Source organism: Phodopus roborovskii, unplaced genomic scaffold (assembly GCF_943737965.1).
Source record: "Phodopus roborovskii unplaced genomic scaffold, PHOROB, whole genome shotgun sequence".
NCBI lineage: Eukaryota > Metazoa > Chordata > Mammalia > Rodentia > Cricetidae > Phodopus > Phodopus roborovskii.
The window spans coordinates 20,102,673-20,127,679 of NW_026125059.1; the positions used below are offsets into that span (position 1 = coordinate 20,102,673).

Consider the following 25,007-nt stretch of genomic DNA (forward strand, 5'->3'; position numbering starts at 1 on the left):
TTCTTGTCCTTGTTCTTCACAAGGCAGGATGGAAGCCCCCAGAGCTGAGATAGCTTGAGTTCCTAGCTGTCAGGGCCAGCATGGGCACTCAGGGTTAGCCTCTTGGCTGTCAGTCACTCACCAACTCTTCCCTCTGATCCCTCACCAGCCACAGTGAGCAATTCCAGAACAACTACCACAAAGTGGGGTGACCCAAAGCCCCCAGAAACTGTGTGGGTTAGTCCTGGCCGCCCAGTGACATTCTCTCAGGCCAAACTGGTCGGTCAGTCATGTAAAATGGTCCAGAAAAAGGGCACAGGCCTGGGCCTCCAGGAAGCACCCCACTCAGACTTCCTACTGGCAAGGGCGTGTACCAGGCTGACACCAGATGAACTAGGATGGGAACTGGTCCTCGGGAAGGGGCAGAGGTCCCGTCCCTGGAAGGGGGTTCTCCTTGCTTTAGTTCACAGTGGGCTGGCTACAAACAAGGGGAACGCGGGGAGGGAGAGAGGGAAGAAGGGAATAGGTGAGTGGATGAGCGAACAATGGGTGGGTGGGGGATTAACGGAATGAGTGACTGGCTGAGACAGGAAGGGTATGGGTGTCTGTGGGTGTCCACAAGCCAGTACCTGTGCTCCTGTCTGCAACAGTCTATAAGCTCCCACATCCAGATACCGATTCATTTGAGGGCTATCTATGGCTTTGCCGGAACCCAGCCTCACGTCTAGGTGTGTCTATATCCTGTCTGATCTCTAAGTGTCCAGTGTGATTTAATGTCAGATGTGATCTAATCACTATGTGTCCAAAATTGTTAGTGGATTCTGTGGGGCTATGCATGGACCTCTATGTTTGTCTGTTTGGTTGTGTGTGTCTACTCCACATGTATGTGTGTGGTGTGTTCACATGTATATGCATGTGTATCCACAGTGTGTAAGTGTATGTGGTGCATATATGCATGTGCTGTGTATCTGTGTGTGTGGTATGTGTGGTGTGTGGTATGAGCATATGTGTGTGTGGAGCGGTGCGTGTTTGGGGCCTGTGAATCATTTCTGTGTATTGCGTTTTCAGTGGCCCTGGTCTGATCTGGGCATACAACGCGGTTCAGGGTTCTGTTCCAAGATCACCCTGTGTCCGGCAGGGGGCGCCCTTGGCCGTCTTGGTCTCCGAACTGATTGCCCCGGTGTCCGCCCCGCCCCACCCAGGTCCGCCCGGCCACGGGCTATAAGTTCGCGCCGCTCTGCCGGCCAGCAGCACCGTGCTGGTGGTCCGCGCCCGAGTGTCCCGCCGCGTCTGAGCTGTCGCCGCTAACCTGGCCATGGCCGAGGGTGAGTGCCTGGGCAGCAGGGAGGTGGGGTCGGGAGCAAGCCGTACTGTCTCCAAGTCCCCAGATAAGAACAACAGGTGGGACCTCTGGCTCCAAGTTGTGGACCTTAGTTTCCCCAATCCCAGGCACAGCTGTTAGCCCTGCCCCGGAATGAGGTGAAAATGCTACCAGAAGGTGTCCCTGGAAGGGTAAATTACTGTCACCTTTCCCTAACTATCTAGTTGGAGCTGTGTCCCAACTGTGTGCCAGGTACAGGGATGCTGGCGGGCATGTGGTACTTGGTTTTCCTTGGTGCCTGGAGAGGGGTGCAGCCTTCCTGTTTGACTGGGTGACCTCAAGTCGAAGGGACATTCCAGCATTTAGTGGAGCACCGCTGAAGCCAGGCCTGTTCTCTAAAGTCCCTTTGAGCCTTCATGTTCTCTGAGCCCAGACCTTGACCACCTGTTGAAGCTCAATGTTCCCTGCTGTAAGTTAGGGACAGTAGTGCCAGCCTTGGTGCTCCCACGAGGGTTGAGAGGAGTGGAAAGGGTCCAGGGTCCTGTCCATTTCCTGCCTGCCTCCATCTTGTGGCGTGAGCTCACTTATGTAGGTCCGCAGGCAGCACACGGGCACTCATGGGTCAGGACTTAGACGGTGGAGGTGTCTAACACTGTCAGACCCAAATCCCAGCCGACTCTTGGGTCAAATCTACTCAGGAATGGTGTCTGCCTGCACTGTGACCACAGAAAAGAGACCTGGGGACAAGGAGAGAAGGGGCATGAAGAGGGACCCGAAGCAAGGAGACAGGGAGGTTGCAGAGAACTAGCCCTACTGTGCGGCCTTGGTCACTCCCTTCTCTGGAACCCCAGCAGGCTGTGATATGTCATCTAGGAGTCTGCTTATCCACAAGGCAGTTTCTCATCCCTAGTTCCAAAAGTTGGGGGACCTTGGGGATGCCTCCAGCAGGGGCCCCACTGGCCCAGAAGGCATAAGACCATGAGTTCTGTGACTCAGCCCTGTCTGCTATACCCCCAGCCTGTGGATAGGGTACTGCACCGTCTCCCCAGGCTGGGGGATGGTCAACCCCAGGGTTTCTAGAGAGATGGCCTCTTTATCACCTGCCCTAGCTTTCCAAGGTTGAGTATACTGTGGGTCTGTCCTGCCTCAATGGTGCATCAGAGGGGCTAGAGGCAGGAGTATTCTCCCAAATAAAAGCTTGTGAGTATTACAGGCCCTGGGCCTCGGTTGGACCACATGTCCTTCACTGTCCCGGCAACTCTGAGAGTGCTGTGCCCATTCCTGACCCGAAGGACTCCCCAGTCCTGACCGTGAGATTGTTTAGACCTCTACCCCCTGCCCCTATCTGTCACCTTGTGCCTGCCCAGGTCCTAAGCTTTTTCTGGAACAGGAAAATCAAACTTCCACTCCACAGGCCTCTCTCCTGGGTGGGGCCCTCTCTTTACTTCATAGCACCTCTTGAGGTTTTGGAGAAGGAGGCACAGAACGGTAGGGACACTTGTCTAAGATCACAGAGCAACATGGTGGAATGAAAATGTAGGTCTATAACACTCACAAACTTTTATTTGGGAGAACACTGGACATCTATAAAGCAGAGAGGTTAGCACAATGCAATAGATCCTTCTGCTGTCACTACCTAACCTACCCCTGCCTCCAGCCCGTCTGCTATGCTTGGGAAGAGTATCTCATGCTGTATCAACTCCTCTTCACAAGCAGACAAGTCAGCAGAGTCCCTTGAGGTCTCCATTCTGTTACCAATCCAATCCCCAGCTGTCTCCTGCATATAGGAAATGTTTTAAAATCATCCTGTAAAATCAGTCTCAGTAAGTCCCACACGTGGCAATGGGCAGAACCACCCTCAGTTTCTCATTACAGGGCCTTCCTTTAAGCTGTTAGGGTTGTCGTTGTTTGTTTGTTCTTTCTTGCAGTGGATGTGTTAGGGAAAACAGGTCCGTTGATGAAGGTCTCCTAGAGACTAAATGTTGTCAGGGCTCTGATCCTGTCCTTTAGCCTGGTCCTTAGTCAATGGTATTTCCTGTACCTTGAAAGTTGTGTCTGAGCCAGACAGGATGACACAGGCTGTCTTCAGGCAGGAGGAACTGGAGGTGAAGGCCAGGCTGGGCTACATAGTGAGACTCTGTGTAACGAAAGGGAAGAGGGAGGGAGGGAAAGGAATAGAAGGGAGAAGGGGAGGGGGAAAGGTATTTGGCTCAGGCAGCAAACGCTGAGTAATTTCAGCAGATCCCGCCAAAGGCCCCTGGAGGGTTGTGACCTTGTGGTAGGCTGTGTGGACCAGGTGCCTGTGTATTAAATACCGTGCTATACTTCACACACATCAGTTGATTTAATGCTTGCCAGGACCTATGAGGTAGGTCCTGGAAACTGAGGCCCAGAAATTTTCAATTGTTGGAGGTCACATGACTGGGGCATGCCAGAGGCCCCTCTTGCTGCAAACATGACCTTGTGATTGAAAGCACTAGAGCTATTTAGCCTTGTCAGGCTCTTGTGACCATGGGAAACTGTGGGCTTGAAAGGGTCAGGGCTGCTCCTTATAGAGGTACAAAAGAGTGTCACCAGGATCTAGAGAAGGTCACAGGGGATGGAGAGCCCCCATATGCAGGGAGTGGGAATATATCACTGAAGACCACAGCCCTCTGAGATGCCATAGTAGCTCATGCCTGTCCCTTGTTTCTTTCTCTGTAGAGCTGATCTTGGAGAGGTGTGACTTGGAGATACAGGCCAATGGCCGTGACCACCACACAGCCGACCTGTGCCACGAGAAACTGGTGTTGCGGCGTGGCCAGCGATTTCGGCTGACGCTGTACTTTGAGGGCCGTGGCTATGAGGCCAGCGTGGACAGCCTTACATTTGGTGCTGTGACAGGTGGGTGCCTTTGCTGTCCTCTGTGTCTTGCTTCTTGTAGGCCACGGGACAGGTGCATTCCCACCTCTTTTCACAGTCTCCCAACCTGTGAGAATCTCAGCTGTCATTAACCCCATATTACAGATGAGAAAACGAGGCCCAGAATGGAGAGGGAGTGGCCACCACAGGCCACCCGAGCCTGCATACTGGGTTGCCACTTTCCACAGCTTTCTGCCTTGCAGGTTCATCATGATCCTGTAGGTGACTTTTCTGTCTTGCCAGCCAGTTCCCAAATAACCACACAGAGACTTATTACTAATTATAAATGCTCAGCCCATAGCTTAGGCTTGTCTCCAGGCAGCTCTTACAACTTAAATTAACCCATTTCTATTAATCTATGTGCTACCCCATCATCTATAACTTCCCATGTTACATCTTCTGAGTCTGGCTTGTGATTACTCCAACTCTGCCCTCCTTCTTCCCAGCATTCTCTCTGCCCCCCCCAGAAAATTCTGCCTAGCCATTGGCCAATCAGCTTTTTATTAACAATGAGAGCAACCCATCTTCACAGTGTACAAAAGGATTATTCCACGGCATGATCCAGCATAATGTTTCCCGAACCAAACAACGTCCTGTCTTTTCTCACCAGGGCTCCCCAGAACCCACCAGGCCTCTGAAATCTGGTTTAAACCAGTTCTGGGTAGTGGGGAAAGAGTCCTACTAGAGGTGGTGTGGACTGCTGACTTGCTGTGTGACATTAGGACAAGACACTTAGCCTCTCTGAGCCTGATTTTCAACAGCAATTCACTTTGGAAGGTTAAGTAAGATGGCTTGTCTCATTCCCAGGGCTCCTGGGATGGGCAAAGAGATGTTGGACCCTGTCCACCCTGTTCCCAATCTCTCTGGCTGACTGTTCCTAGGAAACTGGCCTTGAGTGTCAAATCAGTTGTCTGGCTTCTGGTAGGAACCACTCCCTTTGGGTCAGCAAGGGGCCACCTGACCAGGATTCTGGCCCAAGGGTGTTAAAGGCCAGCTTTCTCCAGTTTTGGGGGGTAGAAAGAGTGGCAGGCAGGAGGGGCCAACCCAACCCAGCTGAGGCCCTTTCTATTTAAGGGCCGTTTGATAAGCTTATCTCGGGGTTTCAGGCTGCCAGGATATCCCTTCCATCCCTACCTCCTCCCTCCTCATCCACAGACGAAACCATTACCCAGGTCACTCCACACTAACACCTGTAGCGCTCTTTCTACACCAAAGGGTCCTAGTCAGTACCTGGCCTTCCAACCCTTGCAGAGGAGAAGGCTGGCGGCATGCAGTTGTGCAGGCCTGGATCAGGTTTGGAACGGTGACACACAGTGTTACAGTCCACATGCCCACCCTAATGCTCCCAGTGTGGAAACATAATGGGCTCCCATTTTACAGACAGAGTGCTTGAGGTAAGGCTAGATGGTCTAGGAACTCAGTAGGTCATGAAATGGTTAGAAGCATTGCAGGCTTCATTCCGTCCCTGACCCAACTGTGAGTTGAGGCTCTCTGTCACTTAACCCAGTGTCCACCCGAGTGCCTGCCTGGCCTCAGTGTACTCCTCTGTGACATGGGTCACAGGTGAGCTGCCATCCTGAGCAGCCAGTGAGCATCCACGTTCGCTCTCCTCCCTGATACAGACCCTCCTTCTCCATCTCCACGGTCTGGGGAGTGTAGCAGAGGTGCTTAGCATCCTGAATTCAGTGCTGGGAGGTACAATGACCTCCTGAACCCTGCAGCTAATCTCTGTTCTCCAGTCCCCATGGGTCACTTCCATCTGTAGGCAGTCGTGGCTTCTTTGTCCACTATCCAAGACCCTCCCGGGTGCCTGGGAAGCCTGAGGGACAATACCAGGAAGCCAGGCTCCTACCTCCAGGCCAGGCTTGAGTCCGTGCCCAGCCCAAGCCTGGCTAGGGACCTCCTTCTCCTTAGATGTCTATAATTTATGCTCAGCCTGTCCTACCACTTCAGAGAAACTGAGGCCCAGAGAGGGGAGAGAGTTAGTCAAGCCACTCAGTGAAGGAATTTGGGGCCCCACCCCAACTGTTTATTTTTCTCTAGGCAGTTTGGGGTCTGGTGGGCTCTGCAGCAGTCCTCAGGCCACAGTGGACAAACAGCCCTTGTTAAAGGATGAAGCACTCCCCCTTTGGAGGGTGGAGGCATGAGATGAGGCCAGCCCAAGGGGCTGAAGGGAGCAATTGTGAGGCTAACTGAAGGTGTTACCCTAGAAGCCTCCCTTACCTCAGCCCAGCCTGTCACCATCGTCTGGGCAGTGCCAAGACCCCTTGGGTCTCTAGAATTACATGGGTCTAAAGTGGTCATCATGGCACCCTTGACCTCACCAAGACTACCTTGTAGAGCCCCAACCAGGAATTTTGCAATGACAGGTACATAAGCAATGGTGAGACCAGGGGACATTGTGTTCTTACCTGTCCTCTAGCAAGCCCTCTTGGAAGAAAGGAGTGTGTGTGTGTGTGTGTGTGTGTGTGTGTGTGTGTGTGTGTGTGTGTGTACACAAGTATGTGTGTGGCTATTCCCGGACAGAGAGGTGGGATGTGTGTTTCCTGACTTGCCCTAGGGATGGTATGTCAACAGAGACAGGGCCCGTGGGACCTGGCCCAGGCAGGTTACCAGAGTAACCAGATGATTGATCACCCAAACAAGGACATTTCTGAAAAGGGAAGGGCAATGGTCAGGTTGTGCTAGGGCTGCAAGCATAATTATGACTGCCCTACCCCACCCACTCCTAACCAGCCTTACTCCCTGTGCCTCAGTTTCCATATCCGTGAAGTTATTTCATCTGTCTTGTGTCGCAGGCCTCAGAGCCTGCTCTCTGACCCGAGAACTCAGATGTCTCGTGTCCCTTTGGAAGGAGCACATCTGAGGACAGTCCCTGCTCTAAATGCTTTCAGGGCCCCCCTGAACCTGCCAGCTGTGCCAGGACTCAGTGATGAGAATAATAGGCCATACTAACTCTTTACTGAATGCTTACTGTGTACCTTCTTCAAGCTTCTTGGCAACCCAAGAAGGAATGACTTCATTTCATAGACAGAGGAAGGCCCCATGTCACAGACAGTGCAACTCTGGCTTACAGAAACAAAGTCCCTTGCTTCAAGGTTACAAGCCAGTTTCCAACTTGAGACTGGACCTTCCGGGGCATGTGGCCCAAGCCTGTTTCTTTAATGGTGATACTGTGGGTCAGAGAAGCCTGGGTTCTTGGCTTGGATTGCACAGTGCTGGGTTGGGGTACAGGTGGGGATTAAACTCGGGATAGCTCTCTTGAGTCCCAGCGCTAGCTGGTTCTTGTCCAAATGTCAGCTCTGGAAGTGAGGGAGGGTTTGGATGCCTCCACCTCAGCCCCTGGCACCCAGACAGCCTCTTGAGGCCTGTGTCATGCCTATTAGCTCACGGTTATATTTGGGCCTGGGTGCAGTGGTGCTGGCAGGCAGGGAGGAGGGGCGGAGGCTGGGAGGGAGCCCCTCAGTAAGCAGGCCCTGATATTGTCAGCAGTGGATGGCAGAGCCACAGGGAGGGGGTGGAGAAATAAAAATAAACCGTCAGGCTGCCTCCCAGCTAGCCAGAAAGCTCCTCTGTTTCTCCGCGCTCTCTGCCCAAGTGGCCAGCCCAGCCCTCTTGTGACTCAGGCCTGCCTGCGTGGGCCGGGCCACCCCTTACCTGGAAGAGGTCTGTGCAGACCATGACACAGGACCTTTATAACCCGTCAGGAAGCAGCGTCTTTGGAAATGAGTAGTGTGGTGGTTACCAGGGCCTCAAGACCCCAGAAACCCAGGGTCTCCTAAAAGTCTTCTCTCTGGGCCTCACTCCTCTCCTCTCTGGCAGTTGAGGGAAACCCCCCAGTCATAGCTGTGTGTAAGATGTACAGGGCTAAAGGGAAGTGATGGTCCTCATATGCTGCTCATGGCATAGCCAGAGGGTCCCTGGTAGGCCAATGCCCCCTACCAGCCTGTAGCCAGGATCTCAGACTTTCAGCTCCTGTCTCAGAGTGTGTGGCTATCTCAGGAGAGGCGCAGTGATGTTCAGGAGAGGGACCCAGGCAGAACTGAGGGTCCTTGGGAATGTCTGCCTTCATTCCTGCTGGTGTCACAGACAGGCAAGCTGGGCCTGTCTAACGTCACCTCAGATCCGAGGTGGACAACCTCGGCTCTCCCAGGTTGTACTGTCCTCTTGCTGGGGACTCTCTCTGACTGTAGACTCACCGCGGCACTATGACTTCTCAAGTGGGCTTGCAATGCCACCAATGAGAAAACAGAGGTTTAGACCGTGGAACCTCTTGGCAGAGTTCCTCCAGTGGCTGGAGGGGGGACTGGGCCTTGACCCCAGGCCTGGGAGTCTGGACAGTGTCCTGCCAGCCATGCTCATTCACAGCTGTGCTATCTCCCCTCTGCAGGCCCAGTTCCCAGCGAAGAGACACGGACCAAGGCCCGCTTCCCACTGTCTGACAATGTAGAGGAGGGATCCTGGACAGCCTCCGTGCTGGACCAACAGGACAATGTCCTCTCGCTGCAGTTCTGCACCCCAGCTAATGCTCCTGTTGGCCAGTACCGCCTCAGCCTGGAGGCCTCTACTGGCTACCAAGGCTCCAGCTACATTCTGGGTCACTTCATCCTGCTCTTCAATGCCTGGTGCCCAGGTGAGCCATTTTCCATCTAAGGGGGATGGGGAGTGGCAGGAACCATAAAGGAAGTGATGAAGAGGATTGCTTGGGTGGGGCCATGGGTCAGCTCTTCTCCAGCCTCAAAGTAAGGATTCTTTTGGCATTCCAATTCATAGACAGGAAGCCAGGCGACTCATCCGGTGCCAAAGGATGCAGTCCAGGTCTGTCTGGGGCCCATGAGTTCCTACAGCACTAGGAACCAGGTGTCTGAATCTATTTGGCTGACAATTCTGGGGATCAGGGGGTGCAAGATCAAGATTGTGGGTTATATCCAGTAAGGGCTTCCTTATTGTGACCTCACATGATGAGAAGCATCACATGGAGAGAGAGGGAGAGAAGGCTAAACTCCTCTATAGCTACCCCAACCTCGAGGTAACTAACCCAGTCCTCTGCTAGGGACAGGAGTCCATTCATCAGGCCCGCCTCCTAATACCATCACAATGCAGGAACCGTGGGGACACAAGGTGGGAGAGGCACCCCCAACTTACAGCCAGTGCCAGACGCCGTGCTCATTTTGTTCACAAGGCCCAGGTTTAAACTCATCCAGGTTGGCACAAGGATGGGAAAGCAGGGGTGGAATCTGGCTCATAACTACACAACTGGGTCCGGACACAGCCGCCAGGGGGGATGTCAGTATCCTTATTGCCCGGACAGGAAACTGAGACTCAGAGAAGTGAAGTGACCTTGGAAGCTCCTTCAGTCAGCCGGGGGACAGTGGTAAGGGAGGGAGGGAATGAGTGAGGAGAGTTGGGAAAAGCCCAGGCCAGCCAGGCTGGGGCACACCTCCCCAGCCTCAGTCCCCCATCTCAGCTGTTTCCTTCTTCTGACACAGTGCGGCAGGAGAGGACCCTCGGGCCGCCCAGCTTGGGACTTAGTGTCCTTCCAGGCCGCCCAGCTTGGGACTTCAGTGTCCTTCCAGGCTAGGCCCCGTGTCTGAACTCTCTGCTATTAGGCAACCTCTTCCTCTGGGTCATTACTTGTTTTCTTTTCTCCTCTATTTTAGGAAATTTTATGACATACTTGATAGGGAGGCTTTTAAAATTCTCCTGCTGGGCCTACTTTGGCCTTTCTAATTCTAACAGATGCCAGAACAGTCTTTTTATTTATTTTTTATTTTGTTTATTGATTTTCTGAGGCAGGGTCTCATGTAATTCAGGCTAGCCTTTACTCACGGTAGCTGAGGATGATCTTGAACTTCTGACCCTCCTAACTCTACACCCAGTTAAAAATACACCCCCCATCCCCACCTCCCATGAGGCTGGAGAGATGGCTAAGTGATTAAAAGCACTGGCTACTTTTCCAAAGGATCAGAGTTTGAATCCCAGTACTCACACAATGACTAGCAACCATCTGTGACTCCAGTTCCAGGAGATCTGATAGCTCTTCTGACTTCCTTGATGGTGCACATACACCCATGCCACCCAAGTACTCATATATCCATGCACACACACTCACACACATATACATGCACACTCACACACTCATATGCACACATATGCTCTCTCACACACACATGCTCTCTCTCTCTCTCTCTCTCTCTCTCTCTCTCTCTCTCTCTCTCTCTCTCTACTCCAGGGACTCTGTTGTCTGGTGATTTAAATTAATCTTAGCTCTGTCCATACACACCTGGAGAGATTGCTATTTCCAAGATGGCCTCTATTAAACATGAAAGGCCAGGCCTGGTATTGCAGGCCTATGAGCCTCATACTTGAAGACTGAGGCAGGAGGATTGTGAGTTCAAGGCCAGACTGGGCAATTTGGTGAAATCATGTCTCAAAATAAAAAAAAGAGAAGGCTGGGAATGTAGCTCTTGAAGGTCTGGGTCCAATCAGCTAAAATCTTTTTTTTTTTTTCCTGAGACAGTGTTTCTCTGTGGTTTTGGAAGCTATCTTGTAGACGAGGCTGATCTTGAACTCACAGAGATCCGCCTGCCTCTGCCTCCCAAGTGCTGGGATTGCCCAGTCTTTCCAAGAGTCCAAACACCTTGGACCTTGCCAACACAGACTGCATCTGCCCAGTGCCCCATTAATGGCTCTGAAATCATCCCTAGTGACCTGTGGGGTATCTCTCAGAGCATACAATGCAGTGGTTTTTGGAGCAGAGGTAGCTTTGCTGAGACAAACTATACTTTGTTTGGGTGGAGAAAGAGCCCTTGCCAACTCACAGGGTTTTAGAGTTCAGGGCAGGGAGAGGGCAGCTCCTGGGGATGTCCCCCTTCCTCTGGCTGTACCTCACCCTGCCCTGAGGCCCGGAGTGGGTCTCAGCCAAGCAGTACAATGAATGACTAAGGTGACCCACATTGCAGGGTCTAGAGGAGGCCAGAAGTTGGATTCAGATGGGGACAGCCATGGGGGTGGGGAGAACTTCGAGGATGGATGGGAAAGGGCTGCTTCTGCCTGGAAAAGGGTGCCTCTGCCCTGGATCTAAGGCCACAGAATAGTGTCAGCATGCATATGGCTTCATGTCCCCGGTGTATTCAACTTTACCAGAAATCAGAGCCATGATCCCAATACCACATGTGCTAACCACACTCCACATGGCAACCCTGAATTTAACTTTCTCTTTTACTCTCCTTCATTCACTCTGCACAGAGCTCAGTAATGGAAAGCTACCCAGCCCCCAGCTCTGGAGCCAAAGAGCAGTGTGCCCAGGGTGCCCATCACTCTCCCCTTCCTCCCTGCAATGCCGAGGTGCTGGATACTACACAGGTCTCTCTGGAGGTCTAACCTTGCCTCATAGTAGCTCCTGGAGCCCTTTCTCCAGCAGGAACTAAAGTTTGCCATTTTTTTATTTGTTTGTTTGTTTTTAGACACAATTAAGATACTTTAATTTCTTTAAAAAGGGAGGCACTGGGAATTCACCTCAGTTGGTAAGGTGTTAGCCTAACATACAAGGATTCCTAGCACCCCAAACGCTAGACAAGGTAACACACACTTGTGATGTCTGCACTCAAGAGATAGAGACAGGAGGATCAGAATTAGAAGGTTACCTTTGGTTACATAGGGAGTTTGAAGTCAACCTGGGATCCATGAGACCCTGCCTTTAAAAACGTTGTTGTTTAAGTGAATTGTTTCATTGTGTGATATCAAGACATCAAGCACAGTTGAGTTTCTCTGTGATGGAGGGAGGGAGGAATTCAAGAGAATAGACATAGGCTAGGGGCTCACCGGAGTCATCATGAGGTCCTGGGTTTCTCCTCCCAGCCTCAGTTTCCCTGTCTATGAAGCAGATATCATAAAGCCAGCCCGACAACTAAGCCACAGTTTCGTTGGCCCAGTGTACTCCCCTCTAGTCACGGGGGACCCTGTAACCTACACCTTTTTGCGCCAAATCTTTGACACGTGTCCTCAATTTATGCCATCATCTTCCAGCCTCCTCAGTCATGTCTCACAGAGCATCCTTAACCCCAAAGCTGGCCAGGCTCTGGCTTCCTAGGACTGTGGTGACCCTTCCATGGTGTCATTTTGGCTCTGGAACCTTCTCTCCAGGGAGTCCTGGTCCTTCCTCTGCTGGTTTAGGATTCTGTGTCCAGTGCCCACATCTGCCACACCTTTCACTTTAAGGCAGCACCAAGAGGTGCTGAGATGGACTCAAAGGCCCAGGTCACATTGAAAATGAGCCTCAGAGCCAGGCAGTGGTGGCGCCCACCTTTAATCCCAGCACTCGGGAGGCAGAGGCAGGTGAAGCCCTGTGAGTTCAAGGCCAGCCTGGTCTACAGAGCTAGTTCCAGGACAGCCAGGTAAACAGAGAAACCCTGTCTCAAAATACAAAACAACAAAAGAGCATCAGGACCACGGTCTTCTTAGCCCAGACTCCCCCATCACTTATTTGGCTGTGAAATATTTCTGAGCCTCAGTTTTCCCTCCCATGTTTAAGATGGGGAGGGTAAATGGGTTCATGTGTTCTGCTTTCGTCAAGGCTCTGGGCATGCTAGGAAGTGGATGTGTGGCAGCCTTGCCTCTAAATGAGTAGTTTCTTTAATTGAAAGAGGCTTGGACATGGGGCTGGAGAGATGGCTCATAGGTTCTGAGCGAGCACTGACTGCCCTTCCAGAGGTCCTGAGTTCAATCCTAGCAACCACATGGTGGCTCACAACCACCTGTAATGAGATCTCATGCCTCTGGCCTACAGGCATACATGAGGACAGAACACTGTGTACATAATAAATAAGTAAATCTTGAAAACAAGCAAGCAAGAGGCTTGGGCTAGGGAATTAGCCCCCAGCGGCCATGCTGCAAGGCCCCTGACTTGCCAGCTGAAGCTGGGTGCCCTCGCTTTTTTCCACAGCGGATGATGTATACCTGGACTCAGAGGAGCAGCGACGGGAATACGTCCTTAACCAGCAGGGCTTCATCTACCAGGGCTCCGTCAAGTTCATCAAGAGTGTACCTTGGAACTTTGGGCAGGTAGGACAGTGCCTGTCTCTCATGGTGACCAGCCTGTGTCTGGGGAGCCTGAGATTTCAAGATGTGAGGGGGTTACAGAGTCACCCATTCCATCCTGTTAGAAATGCAGGGTGTCCATACAGCTGCCCGACCAGAGTAGTCTAAGGCTTGCCTAAAGTCACACAGCAGAGTCAGCATCCCTGGGCTCAGGGTGGGGAAAGACTGAGGAGAATCTGTGGAGCAATGAAACCAACGGGTTCTTGGAGGAGGGGGCAGTGGAGGCCCCTTGACACAGTAATTACACTCAGTGGATATTCAATGTGTGTCCAGCTTGTGTCAGGAAGTGGATGATGATAGCCTCCCTGGGATACCTGAAAACACAAGTGGCCAAGCCACACCCCTAGCTTTGATTTGGGCAGGGCTGGCGTGTACCTTCTCAAGGCATTCCCAGGGGTGCTGATGTTGCTGTGCAGAGAACATGTGTTTGTATCAAGTAACAAACAAGCCTACCACATAAGTGGCTGGAAATCATGACCATTATCACATCATGTCTCCTTACAAATCAAGACCAGCCCCAGCAAGGCTATGGCATCCTGGCTGGGCTGGACCCAGACAGCTAGCTGGCTACTACTGTTGTTTCCGGTTCCCAGCCAGGGCTGGTTCTGCAAACCCCAGATCTCATTCCCTTCATTAACCAGACTCCCAGAAGAGTTCCTGTAGAGAAAACTTAGAAAGCAGAACCATGGCATCCGGCTGTTGGTGCGTTGGGGGTCTCCTAGGGTGCAGCTCATCTTGCGATGTCCCCCCACCTGCCCCGCAGCCTGTGGGTCAGAAGTCTGGTGTTCAGACCCTCCTTGGGTGGAGTGAGGTCCTTCCGTATGCCTCAGGGTCAGGCTGACCACAGCTTCCTCCTGAGGGATCATAGCCACAGAGATTCTTACCCAGCCCAGGCAGCCTGGCTGTGGGAGTGAGTGACCCATGTCTTCATGACGCATACCCTCACCCACAAACCAGTCTCAGCTCCCAGGGCTTTGCATCCTCTTCTGAGAAACAGGGCCACATCCCTGCTTTGACCTTCAAGGGTCTACTTTGCAGAGACTTAATGGAAAGGAAGCCCATGGTGATCTGGGAGGGCTTCTAGAAGTAGGAAGCATTTGACCTAGGCTTTGAAGAGCAAGGAAGAGTTAGTCATACAAGAGGCTAGCCCCATAGGGATAACTCGGGGTGGAAAAACGTATATCTGTTGTGGGTAAAGGAACCCCAATAGGTGAGATGGGGAAAAGTCCTGGTTGTAAATATCTCTGAGCATCAGGCTGATGGGAGCTACAGCAGGGAGCTGCAGCAAGTCCTAAAGGGCTGTTCTGTAGTATGGAACAAGGCTTGATCCAAAACAGCACAAGAATGAGGAGCAGAGGCAGGAAGGAAAACCCTTGAGGTGCCACATGGGCATGCCCCTCCCCCTCTTCACACCCAAGTCCCCCAGATGTCACCCTGTTCCCTCCTCAGCCTTCAGCAGCTGGCATCCTAAAGGTACCCAGGACCAGCTGGATTCCCATCTACTAGCGAGATGGAGTTGTGGGGGTGTAGGACAGCTTCCTGGAGAGGCTGGCATCCCAGCTTCCTGTTCTATTGTTTTCTTGGACACAGTTTGAAGATGGAATCCTGGATACCTGCCTGATGCTCTTGGATGTGAACCCCAAGTTCGTGAAGGACCGTGCCCGGGACTGCTCACGTCGCAGTAGCCCCATCTATGTGGGCCGGGTGGTGAGCGGCATGGTGAGTGTGGGGGCCCAGCAGACTGCTCCCTTCTAGGGTGATGCTCAGTAGGTCTCAGCAAAAAGAAGTTTGGAAAGCTTTACACAAACAAGGTTCCCCATGCAATTCATTTAGCCATTCACCCAGCAACTATTGAACAATGGCCACTAATGTCCTGGGCACTAGTGTAGAGCTGGATCTAAACTGTGTGTGGTCCCAAATCCCATAGAACTCTATTCTAGTGGGTGGGAGGAGACAGACACCAGTAGAAACATGAGAAATGAGTACACAGGCATCAATCATGCATGTGCTGGTGGATAGGGTGGATGAGCGGCTGAGCACAGGGTCCTGCCACAGGGAGAGGCTGAGGAGCCTCCCTCAGGTGTGGCCCACAGAGATGACTAGAAGGAGAAGATACACAGCCTATGCTGAGGGCCTGAGGAGAGGCTGGAGTAGAGTGAGCAACGGGAGTGGGTGGGTTCAAAAAGATGTGGGTGGACAGGGTCAGGGCATCCAAGGCCATATGGGCTGTGGACCAGAGGCTGGATTCTATTCTGGAAGCAGTGGATGTTTGAGAGATGTGTGGGGCCAGAGTGGGTGTTTGGAAAACTTAAATCACACCACGCCACTTGTGAGTGACCCTGGATTCACAGGGCGGGTTCAGGCCCTGAATCAAATTCTTGACCATGGTTTTGCTAGGATTCTGCCTTCCTGTGTCTCTTGAGCACTTGGCCGCACCCCCAGTTATCCCTGAGATCCCTTTCGGTGCACAGTGGCACACTACATCTGCAATCCTTCATCCTAGGATGGCCTGACTTTGATCCCTTGCTGTATGCCTACCCCTCCTGACCTAACCTCCACCTCAGCCCAGGCTCTGCCTCCCGTGATGCTCTGTTGATTGCAGGTCAACTGCAACGATGACCAGGGTGTACTTCTGGGCCGATGGGACAACAATTATGGGGATGGTATCAGCCCCATGGCCTGGATTGGCAGCGTGGACATCCTGCGGCGGTGGAAGGAACATGGCTGTCAGCAAGTGAAATACGGACAATGTTGGGTGTTCGCGGCTGTAGCCTGCACAGGTAAACTGTGGCTGGGTAGCCTGGGACCAGTCTCAGCCCCAGGGTCCCATGGGGACACAAGGAGACTTGATTTCAGTACTGTTTCTGCCATTAAGATACCATGTGGCCTAGACAATATGGCAGCTAGCTGGTTCTTTTCCTGCCTCTCTTCTTCCCATGGATTCCATACCCTGACCCTTTTCTCTAGGGCCTACACCTTCCCTCCAAGGGACTTCCTGAAGTCTCCTGGAGAGATCCCATACCTCAGCCTCCTACCTAGGTGCCTTCGTCTCTGGCTGTGGCCACCTTCTAGGCTGGTATGTAAAGAGACCTTCAGTCAAGTCCACAGCTCAGAGACCCAGGGAGCAATGCTTAGTCTAACTGCCCAGTCTCTAGGTGGACTTAGGATAGAGAATGGGTGTCTCCAAGCCTCAGTTTCCCCTCCTGAAAAACAGAGTCAACAGTGATAAACTGATCACAGGGATCCCTGAGGCCTAGGAAGACAGTACCACTCAGCAGAGTCTCAAGCCAAGGACGGCTTAGCCCTGGGGACCCTGGGGACCCAGGGCATCAAGGACCCAAGGTATCTTGGTGGCTCCCTGGGCATTTTATCAGTGCCTGGCCCTCAGCAGCACCTACCACACTGACGTTTGCCTTGGAGGACATATGACACACTGTCTGCCCCATAGTACTTCCCAGTGCTTCTCTGGGCACAAGGCAGAAGAGCCTGCCACACCCACTCCTACTCTGAATCACTACATCCTAGCAAGCTGCTATTATAAGCTCCTCTTCCCCAATGGGAAATGGAAGCGCAAAGAGAGGAAGTGACTTGTCCAGGATCACACAGCTGACTCAGGGCACAGTCCGGCCCCGAACCAGGTATGTGTGGCTCTGGGGAAGCCCCAAGTCCTTAGGCTGTGGTGATGACATCTCTCAGGACACTGTCCTGGAGACAGTAAGGGTGCTGAGTCTATGACAGCAACCAGGCAACACAGAGCCTCCTGTCTGTATCTGGGGGCGCACTGCATATGGAACAAGGCCTAGGGTTTACATCAGCTGAGGCTGAGGCTGCAGGAATCAGGCAAGAGGTAGCAGGTCACTGCTGTCCCTCCCCCTCCAAACACCTCTGTGTCTCCTGGCCAGAAGCCAGGGCCATCTGGGAAGCTCCTTCACAGGCCAATGTAAGGCAAAAGGCAAAGGCCACACCCAACTCCCCCTTCAAACATTCATAGTCAATCAAAACGAAAAATAAAACACAGGTTCTATGGCTGTCGTTCACCATGAACTCTTGTCTGGCTATACTTTTTAGAATTTCACTTTCCTTTCCCCACCTGGGGAATCTGTCCCTTTTACAGCAAGGGCTGGGGCTGTCTCAGGGTTGTCCTGCTTGCCTAGTGGGCCCAAGGCCCTTGCAAAGAGATGCTGAGTGCTTTCCTAGCATATACAAGGCCCCCCTACCCCACTACCACATAAACAGGTGTTATAGTGATGTCCCACAGTCTCAGAACACAAGAGATGGAGGCAGAGTCAAGATGGAGGCCGATGGAGGATCAAGAACAGAAACTCAGTGTTCAAGAGTTCAAAGTCATCCTCAACTACATTGCTGGGCCACCAGGGTTCCATGAGACCCTGTCTCAAAAGAAATTAAAGTGGGGAGAGGCATTCATGATTCTTGCCCTCCTCTTTGTGATGAGCCTGCAGAGTTGAGCTTAGCCCCACCCAGAGCACTAAGCACCTTGCTCTATACCCTGCTGTTTCTGACCAGTTCTGAGCTCCCAGGGCTTCCAGGCTAGTGGGGTACTGGAGGTCAGTGTGGCCAGAGTGAAATGTGCAAGGACGCGATCAGGAATAAAGGGTCACAACAGAGATCTGGCTTTAATGTCCAGTGCTATGGGAAGCCACTGAAGATTTTATTTGTATTTTAAAATGATAAAAGAGGAACATAGTGGGGATGGGGTGACCAGCCAGGTCAGTGTCATGGCCAGGCAAGCGTGGCTGGTGCATAATATCACCATCTGTTCAGTGGGCCCGTTGTCCCTTGGGGTGCCGATGGCCCTATGGAGGCCTGGGTAGGGCAGCTTTGTCCAGAGCCTCAGCAACAATGTGAACCCTTCTTCATTCCCCACTACCCAACCTCCAGTGCTCCGGTGCCTTGGCATTCCTACCAGAGTGGTGACCAACTACAACTCAGCCCACGACCAGAACAGCAACCTGCTCATTGAGTACTTCCGCAATGAGTTCGGGGAGCTGGAGAGCAACAAGAGCGAGATGATCTGGTGAGGGGCCTGTGGCGAGGCCAGGAGGGGAACCTTAGAAGCTTCCTGGGATAGGCCACACTTGAACTGGACCTCCATGGCTGAGCAGGAATGGGCAGGGGGACTGGGCTGGAGGCTGAGAGGCAGGAGGCCCACCACAGACAGCCCTGGAAGGGAAGGAAGGCAGCAGGAAGCGGGAGGGGCGGAGTGTTATACGTACAGCACGGGGTGGGACCCTGGTGGATCCCATGGCAGGGCACAAATTCGCCATCAGGCAGAACACACGTGAGAAGGACGTTTTATTGGGAAGGGAATGGGGGAAGTGGGGGAGGGAGAAAGAGAAGAAAAAGAGGAAAGAGAAGAGAGGAAGGAGAGACAGAACAGAGATCTGTCTGCCTCCTCAGAGAGATGGTGGAGAGCGAGGAGGTGGGCAGAGCTTGCCTCTTAAAGAAACCTTTGCATCTGCATGCCGTCTGTATAGTGACACAGCAGCCATAGGACTCTGGGCTGGCCAGGGTACTGCCTGCATGCATCTTGCCAGGAGACAAAGGGCAGGCCAGCATAATGCCTGGATCCTATCAGGGACTCTGGAATGTGAGTTGGGATCCTGGCTGTCTTCCAGGACCACTCTCTGCTCAGAGGGGGCTGAGCCATCCCTGTAGACCAGGGCTGGAGCAGGGAGTAGGAGCTGGGGTGCTCATGGGGTGGAGAGGGGGCCTGGACCCGGCAGGAAGTAAGGGCAGGAGAGGAGCTAGAGCCAAGGAAGGAGAGGTTAGCGAGACCTGGAGGTGCCGAAAGGGCTCCAGAGATTGTGAAAGGTCGGAGGACAAGGAGGCCCCACTAAGGAGCATGTTGCTGAGACAGCCCCGGGAGAGGTCAGAGAGGTGGGCTCAGGACTTCCCGCTTTCCCACAGGCATGGTGAGTAGGATCTATAGGGAATGACAACAAAAGTGTCTTCTGACTCTGTCCCCCAACTAGGAATTTCCACTGCTGGGTGGAGTCCTGGATGACCAGGCCAGACCTAGAGCCGGGCTACGAGGGGTGGCAGGCTATTGACCCCACACCACAGGAGAAGAGTGAAGGTGAGTAGGGACAGCATTCCCTGGAGGGAAGCTGGGGTGCAAGAGGCCAGCAATGGCATGGCAGCTCTTCGTCTGTGTTCACAGTGTACTTCTTTACAGTTAGAAATCCAGCACGCTCCTTGTACAGTAGGGAAAGTGCGAACGAGCACAAAGAAAAAATAACATCCTCACCCTCCCCCAAAATGACATCCCAGCAATTCCAAACGTGATGCTTGTATGTGTGAGGGAGACAGACACATAGCACCAAGACATAGTACATAGACATCCCCTTGGAGAATTTTTTGTAAATGCACAGAATCCAAGGCATGGGGATATAAAGAGCATTAATGTTCTAGAAAGTTCTAGAGAAAACCCTTCATGGCATAGCAGCACTTGATCCTTACAGAGCAAGTTCTAGTGCTGGGAACAGTGTATGCGACAGCTCCTGCTATCTGGGACAACTGCAAGGTGATGAGAAATGCCTCTGGTTCTTATTAGTGTCAGTTGTAAGTGCCCCTGTGCTTTGTCACTTGATTTTGTCATTAGAGGACAGCTGCCAACGCTCAATAAGTTAAAAAATGTCATTTTTCTACATCTAACATCACTGAACCTTTAGGTTCTGTTGGAAGCTGGGCAGGGACTGTGGAGTCGGTAAAGAGTGTCAGTGTTAGGTGGCCTCTTTGTAGCCCAGGGTGACATTCCTGTGAGTTCCATTTTCATTTGCTGTGACTATGTCCCATCTTGGTACATGCCACGATATCCCCACCCATCTCTAGCCCCTAACACTGTAGGTGTGGACAGTGTTGGGCAGTTTTACCTCCGTAAACCCAGGTCCCACATTCAGCATTGGCTGAGACCAAGCTGTCGCAGGCATCAATCTCCACTCAATGTGTCCAGCTGGTAGAATCAAGACCTGGCCTTCTGGTGTTCTTAGGAAGCCTTGGGGGAGTACATTTCTGTTTGACTTAGCAAAGACTGTGGAGCTTTAGACAGAGAATTTATCTCTGTGGTTCATGGGCCGTCATTAGGTGGGCGCAGATACAGCTCCACAGTGAAATGCAGCTTGGAGAAGTAACTGGCTTACCCAAAGTCACACAGCTAATAGCAAGCCAAACTTGGACTTGAATGCCAACATCTGGTTCTGGAATCTGTATCCTGGTGCATTCTGGGAATGGCTTCCCTGGCCAAAGAGTTGTCTGGTCCTGAGAGCGAGCTTCTGCTTCACGTGGGACAATCATGGAGGGGTCTGCTGTCGCCCTCTATGTAGCTCTGCCCATTCCTCCCTCTTATCCCAAACAGGGACATACTGCTGTGGCCCAGTCTCAGTGCGGGCCATCAAGGAGGGTGACCTGAACACCAAGTACGATGCGCCCTTTGTGTTCGCCGAGGTCAATGCTGATGTGGTGGACTGGATCCGGCAGGAGGATGGGTCTGTGCACAAATCAGTCAACCGCTCCTTGGTGGTGGGGCAGAAGATCAGCACTAAGAGTGTGGGCCGTGACGATCGAGAGGACATCACCCACACCTACAAGTACCCAGAAGGTAGGCACCCGCACCCTCCGAGCCTTTAACCTACCCTTGCAGACGAGCAGCTAGTTTTACTACCCATCAGCCTTGTGTATACATGTGTGTTACATTTGGTGACCTATGTATGTCAGTGACCCACATGTTACTGGTCTATCTTAAGACACTCCTCAAGAGCAGGTATAGACACTGAAGTATGTAGTCAAGGGCTGCTTGTTAGAAAAATCATTCAACAAAAAAGATTTCGTCTGAGCCGGACACAGGGGTACGTGCCTGTAATCCCAGGTCCTTGGGAGGCTAAGACAGGAAAATCACGAGTTCAAGAATAACACAGTGAGGCCCTTTATCTTTCTTTTCTAAATGATTTGTTTATTTTTATGTCATACGCATTGGTGTTTTGCCTACATGTATGTCTGTATTAGGGTCCCAGCCCAGCTCCCCTAGAACTGTGAGCTGCCACGTGGTTGCTGAGAATTGAACCCAGGTACCCTGGAAGAGTAGCCAGTGCTCCTGACTACTAAGCCATCTTTCTAACTCTGAGGTCCTTCATCTTTAACAGGGAGTCCAGGAGAGAGTGCTAGAGGCTCTAGAACTGGAGTTACAGACAATTGTGGGTTAACTACTGTGGGTGCTGGGAGCTGAGTAAGGTCCCCTGAAAGCACAGGAAGTGCTCTTAACCTCTGAGCATCTCTCCAGCCTCACCTTATCCTTTAGTCAGAGTCTTCTCTTTAGCCCAGAGCTCACCAGTTGGCTAAGCTGGCTGGCTAGCCCACTATGGGGAGCCTCCTATCTCTAGCTCCCCAACAGGGGTTACAGACATGCGCTACCATGCCTGGTTCTCACAAGGGTACTAAGGATCTGAAGTGAGTCCATAGCAGGCACTGACTGACCCATGCACCCATCCTTGTCCCCCTGGTTCGTCAGCCTCACTTTTTCATTGATTTGATTCCCAATAAAGCTGGAGAGCATAGCTGCTCAATAGGAGAGACATGGATCTCAGGAGGAATATTGATAATATCCATGTTGTGTCTTATGTTATTAATGGGGTGTGTCGGAGCAGGGTCTTTAGCTGTTCGTAGACCATGGTTACAGTACATCTGTGCCAGAAGAGCTTGCAGTCCAGAGAGGCCATGATGCATATTCCTGGAAACCAGACAGTAACAGGTTCAATCCTCCCAGAGGGCAGCATCTTTCTCTGGCTAATGGAGAATCAGTAAGGAAAAGGGTTTGCAAGACTGACTGGGCACATCTACTAGCCCACTTGGTATGATAGAGGTTTCCCAAGTCCCACCGTGTGCCAGCCTCCATGACACTTACAGAGGCGACTGGAATATTGCAATCCTAGCCCTGGCCTGGCCCCCCCTGAGTCCAAGGCTGCCTGGGGATTGGTACTGTCTGGACACGCTCTAGCTGGAAAGGAGACAGAAGAAAACATCCTTTCTCTGACCTTCAAAAAGTTTAGGCTGATGGACTGATAGAAAAACGGAGGTGGGGCTGAAGGGGTGGCTCAGAGACAGAATGCTTGCTGCTCTTACAAAGAGTCAGGGTTTGTTTCCCAGCACCTACAAAGTGCAGCACACACACACACACACACACACACACATATACACACACACGTGTGCACGTGCACACATGCATTCACTCATTCACATACACACACAGTGGCTCAAACCATTGGTAACTCCACTTTCATGGAATCTGACCCCCTCTTCTGGCCTCCATGGGCCCCAGACATGCTTGTGGTGTATATACATATATACAGATAAACACCCATAGCGTACAATACATAAATCTTTTTTAAAATGAAAAGCAGCTGTGTACCTGATAACAGTGGGAAGAAAGGGGCACATGGGAGAGAAGGTGGATGGAACACAGAGGAAGGAATGGTCGTTTCCGATGGAGACCTTGACAATAGGAAGAGGAGGGAGGGGCAGTCCTGTACTGACACATCAGTGTGTCCCTGCTTCATGAGTACCAGTCACTGTCAGAGCTCTGAATGTGGTACAGAGGTTTAAACAAAAATGTAACCTTGACTCTTGAGCTGTTGGGGTGGGGGATAAACACACACACAGAGAGCAACTGAGGAAGGAGTGGTGAGAAAATCTTTCTTGGGGGAAGGGTTGCTTACGGCTAAATCTTGAGGGTTCAGCTGTGGAGAGTGAGATCCAACTTCCTCTTCCTAGCACAGGGGTTGTAGGGAAGGGGTTGGCTCCCTCGGGGCTGCTTGGAGTCACCAGGACTCTGAAAAGGCCAGCAAGCCTCTCCCATTGTCACAGGTAAGATCTGAGTTCTCTTCCCTGTACAGGGTCGCCTGAAGAGAGGGAAGCCTTCACCAGGGCCAACCACCTGAACAAACTGGCAGAGAAGGAGGAGACGGGGGTGGCCATGCGGATCCGCGTGGGCGAGAGCATGAGCATGGGCAACGACTTCGATGTGTTTGCCCACATCGGCAATGACACTTCTGAGAGCCGTGATTGTCACCTCCTGCTTTGTGCCCGCACTGTCAGCTACAATGGGGTGCTGGGGCCCGAGTGCGGCTCTGAGAACCTCAACTTGACCCTGGATCCCTTCTCTGGTAAGGCTCTACCTTCCTAGAGCATCCAGTACTTCACGTGCCAGTCTTACCTCTCAGACCCCTGCCTGGCATCACCAGGGCCAAGTGCCATGCTAAGCATGTTCTTAGCGCCATGGTGTGTGTGCGTGTGTGCGTGTGAAGGCCAGAAGGCACCACAGGTGTCATCCCTTAAGTACCATCCACCTTTTTTGTATATGACAGGGCCTCTTACTGGCCAGCTGGTCGCAGGGTTCTGCTATCCCCACTCCTCCCAGCACTGCAATTACAAACCTGACCTTTTTTTTTTTTTTTTTTTTTTTTTTTTTTCCCGTGTTCATTCCAGGGATGGAACTCAGGTTCTCATGCTTGCAAAGAAAAGCAAGCACGTTATTGACTGTGTGGTCTCCCCAGCCTCCCGGCATGTTTAATTCTTACATCTAAAAGAAAAGTGGGAGCCAGCATGATGGACCACACCTGCAATCCTAGTTCTCTGGAGGCTGAGGCAGTAAGGTTGAGAGTTTGAGTCCAGCTTGGGCTACGTAGTGAGATGTTGTCTCAAAAAACAAAAAAACAAAACCAATGGTGTGTGTCTAGGGGTGTATGGATTCTGTCACTGCACCCGTTTTCTTGAGGCAGAGGCTCAGAGTAGACAAGTCAGGAGTTTGAGCCTATCTTGTTTTATGACATCTCCCCACGACCCTGCTGGCTTTCCCAGAAGCTGTGTTCCCCTGTCATAGCTAATTCCCTTCCTCAGTGTTCTCCTAAAATTGTCCTGGGCCCTGAGGTCATACACTGAGCTAGCACGGCGCCAGGACAGTCCAGCTCCATAGCCCATCTGTCACTGGTCAGTGTGGACAGCTCCATAGCCCATCCATCATTGGTCAGTGTGGATTTTGTGTACTGTTGTGCTCTCAACATTCGGTGATGGAGAGCCCGTGTGACCTGCCTAGAGGAGGTCCAACCTCTTCCTACTCCCACTCCTGCCTACATACAGAGTGCTCCAGGCCCTCCACCCAGCACTGGCATAGCTCAGCTTCCCCGGGCAGACAGAACTGTGTTTGGAGCCAGCTCTTGATTCTTCTCTCCTGGCCTGGAAAGCCCCCTCAGCCCCAGGCTGGGGTCCCAGCACTGATACTATTGAAAGATGCGTTCTGAAGCCAGCTGGGCTCACATAGTGTTTGCCCCTGCCACCCTCACAATGCACAGGCTGGCAAGGCGACCACACCTGCCATGTGAGGCAGCAGCACGCTCACCTGATGGACAGCTTCGGGGAGGCAGAGCACACGGGGAGCCACTGTAGCCAGGACCTGGTGCTATGCTTCTGCTTGAGCGTGACATCCAGGGAGACTGAGAGGCTGCAGTGACACGAGGCAGGATCAGCTCAGGGTATCTCTGCCACCACCTTGATGGCATGGGAAGAACACAACTGACACCACTATGTCTGGATCCCAAGAGTAAGGGGCAGGGCCTCATCACCATGGCTACATGGGGTAGCCTGGACACCCATGTTCTAGCTGCCACCTCCTGCTGCTATTGCCCTGGACACTTCTCTT

At 52.2% G+C, this 25,007-nt stretch overlaps 1 protein-coding gene across 2 annotated transcripts in view; it reads left to right on the forward strand.

The window, feature by feature from the left end:
• Positions 1-1,185: 1,185 nt before the first annotated feature.
• The window catches only part of Tgm2 (transglutaminase 2), a 29,602-nt gene continuing 5,780 nt past the window's right edge, over positions 1,186-25,007 (forward strand). The window contains exons 1-10 of one of the 2 annotated variants that reach the window (XM_051187590.1): positions 1,186-1,304; positions 4,004-4,183; positions 8,592-8,834; positions 13,146-13,264; positions 14,891-15,019; positions 15,903-16,080; positions 18,200-18,335; positions 19,294-19,397; positions 20,676-20,918; positions 23,206-23,475. In XM_051187590.1, coding sequence (XP_051043547.1) covers positions 1,295-1,304; positions 4,004-4,183; positions 8,592-8,834; positions 13,146-13,264; positions 14,891-15,019; positions 15,903-16,080; positions 18,200-18,335; positions 19,294-19,397; positions 20,676-20,918; positions 23,206-23,475 — 1,612 coding nt within the window. In that variant the 5' untranslated portion in view covers positions 1,186-1,294. The remainder of the gene's footprint in view (positions 1,305-4,003; positions 4,184-8,591; positions 8,835-13,145; positions 13,265-14,890; positions 15,020-15,902; positions 16,081-18,199; positions 18,336-19,293; positions 19,398-20,675; positions 20,919-23,205; positions 23,476-25,007) is intronic. The other variant, XM_051187600.1, reaches the window with a different exon arrangement.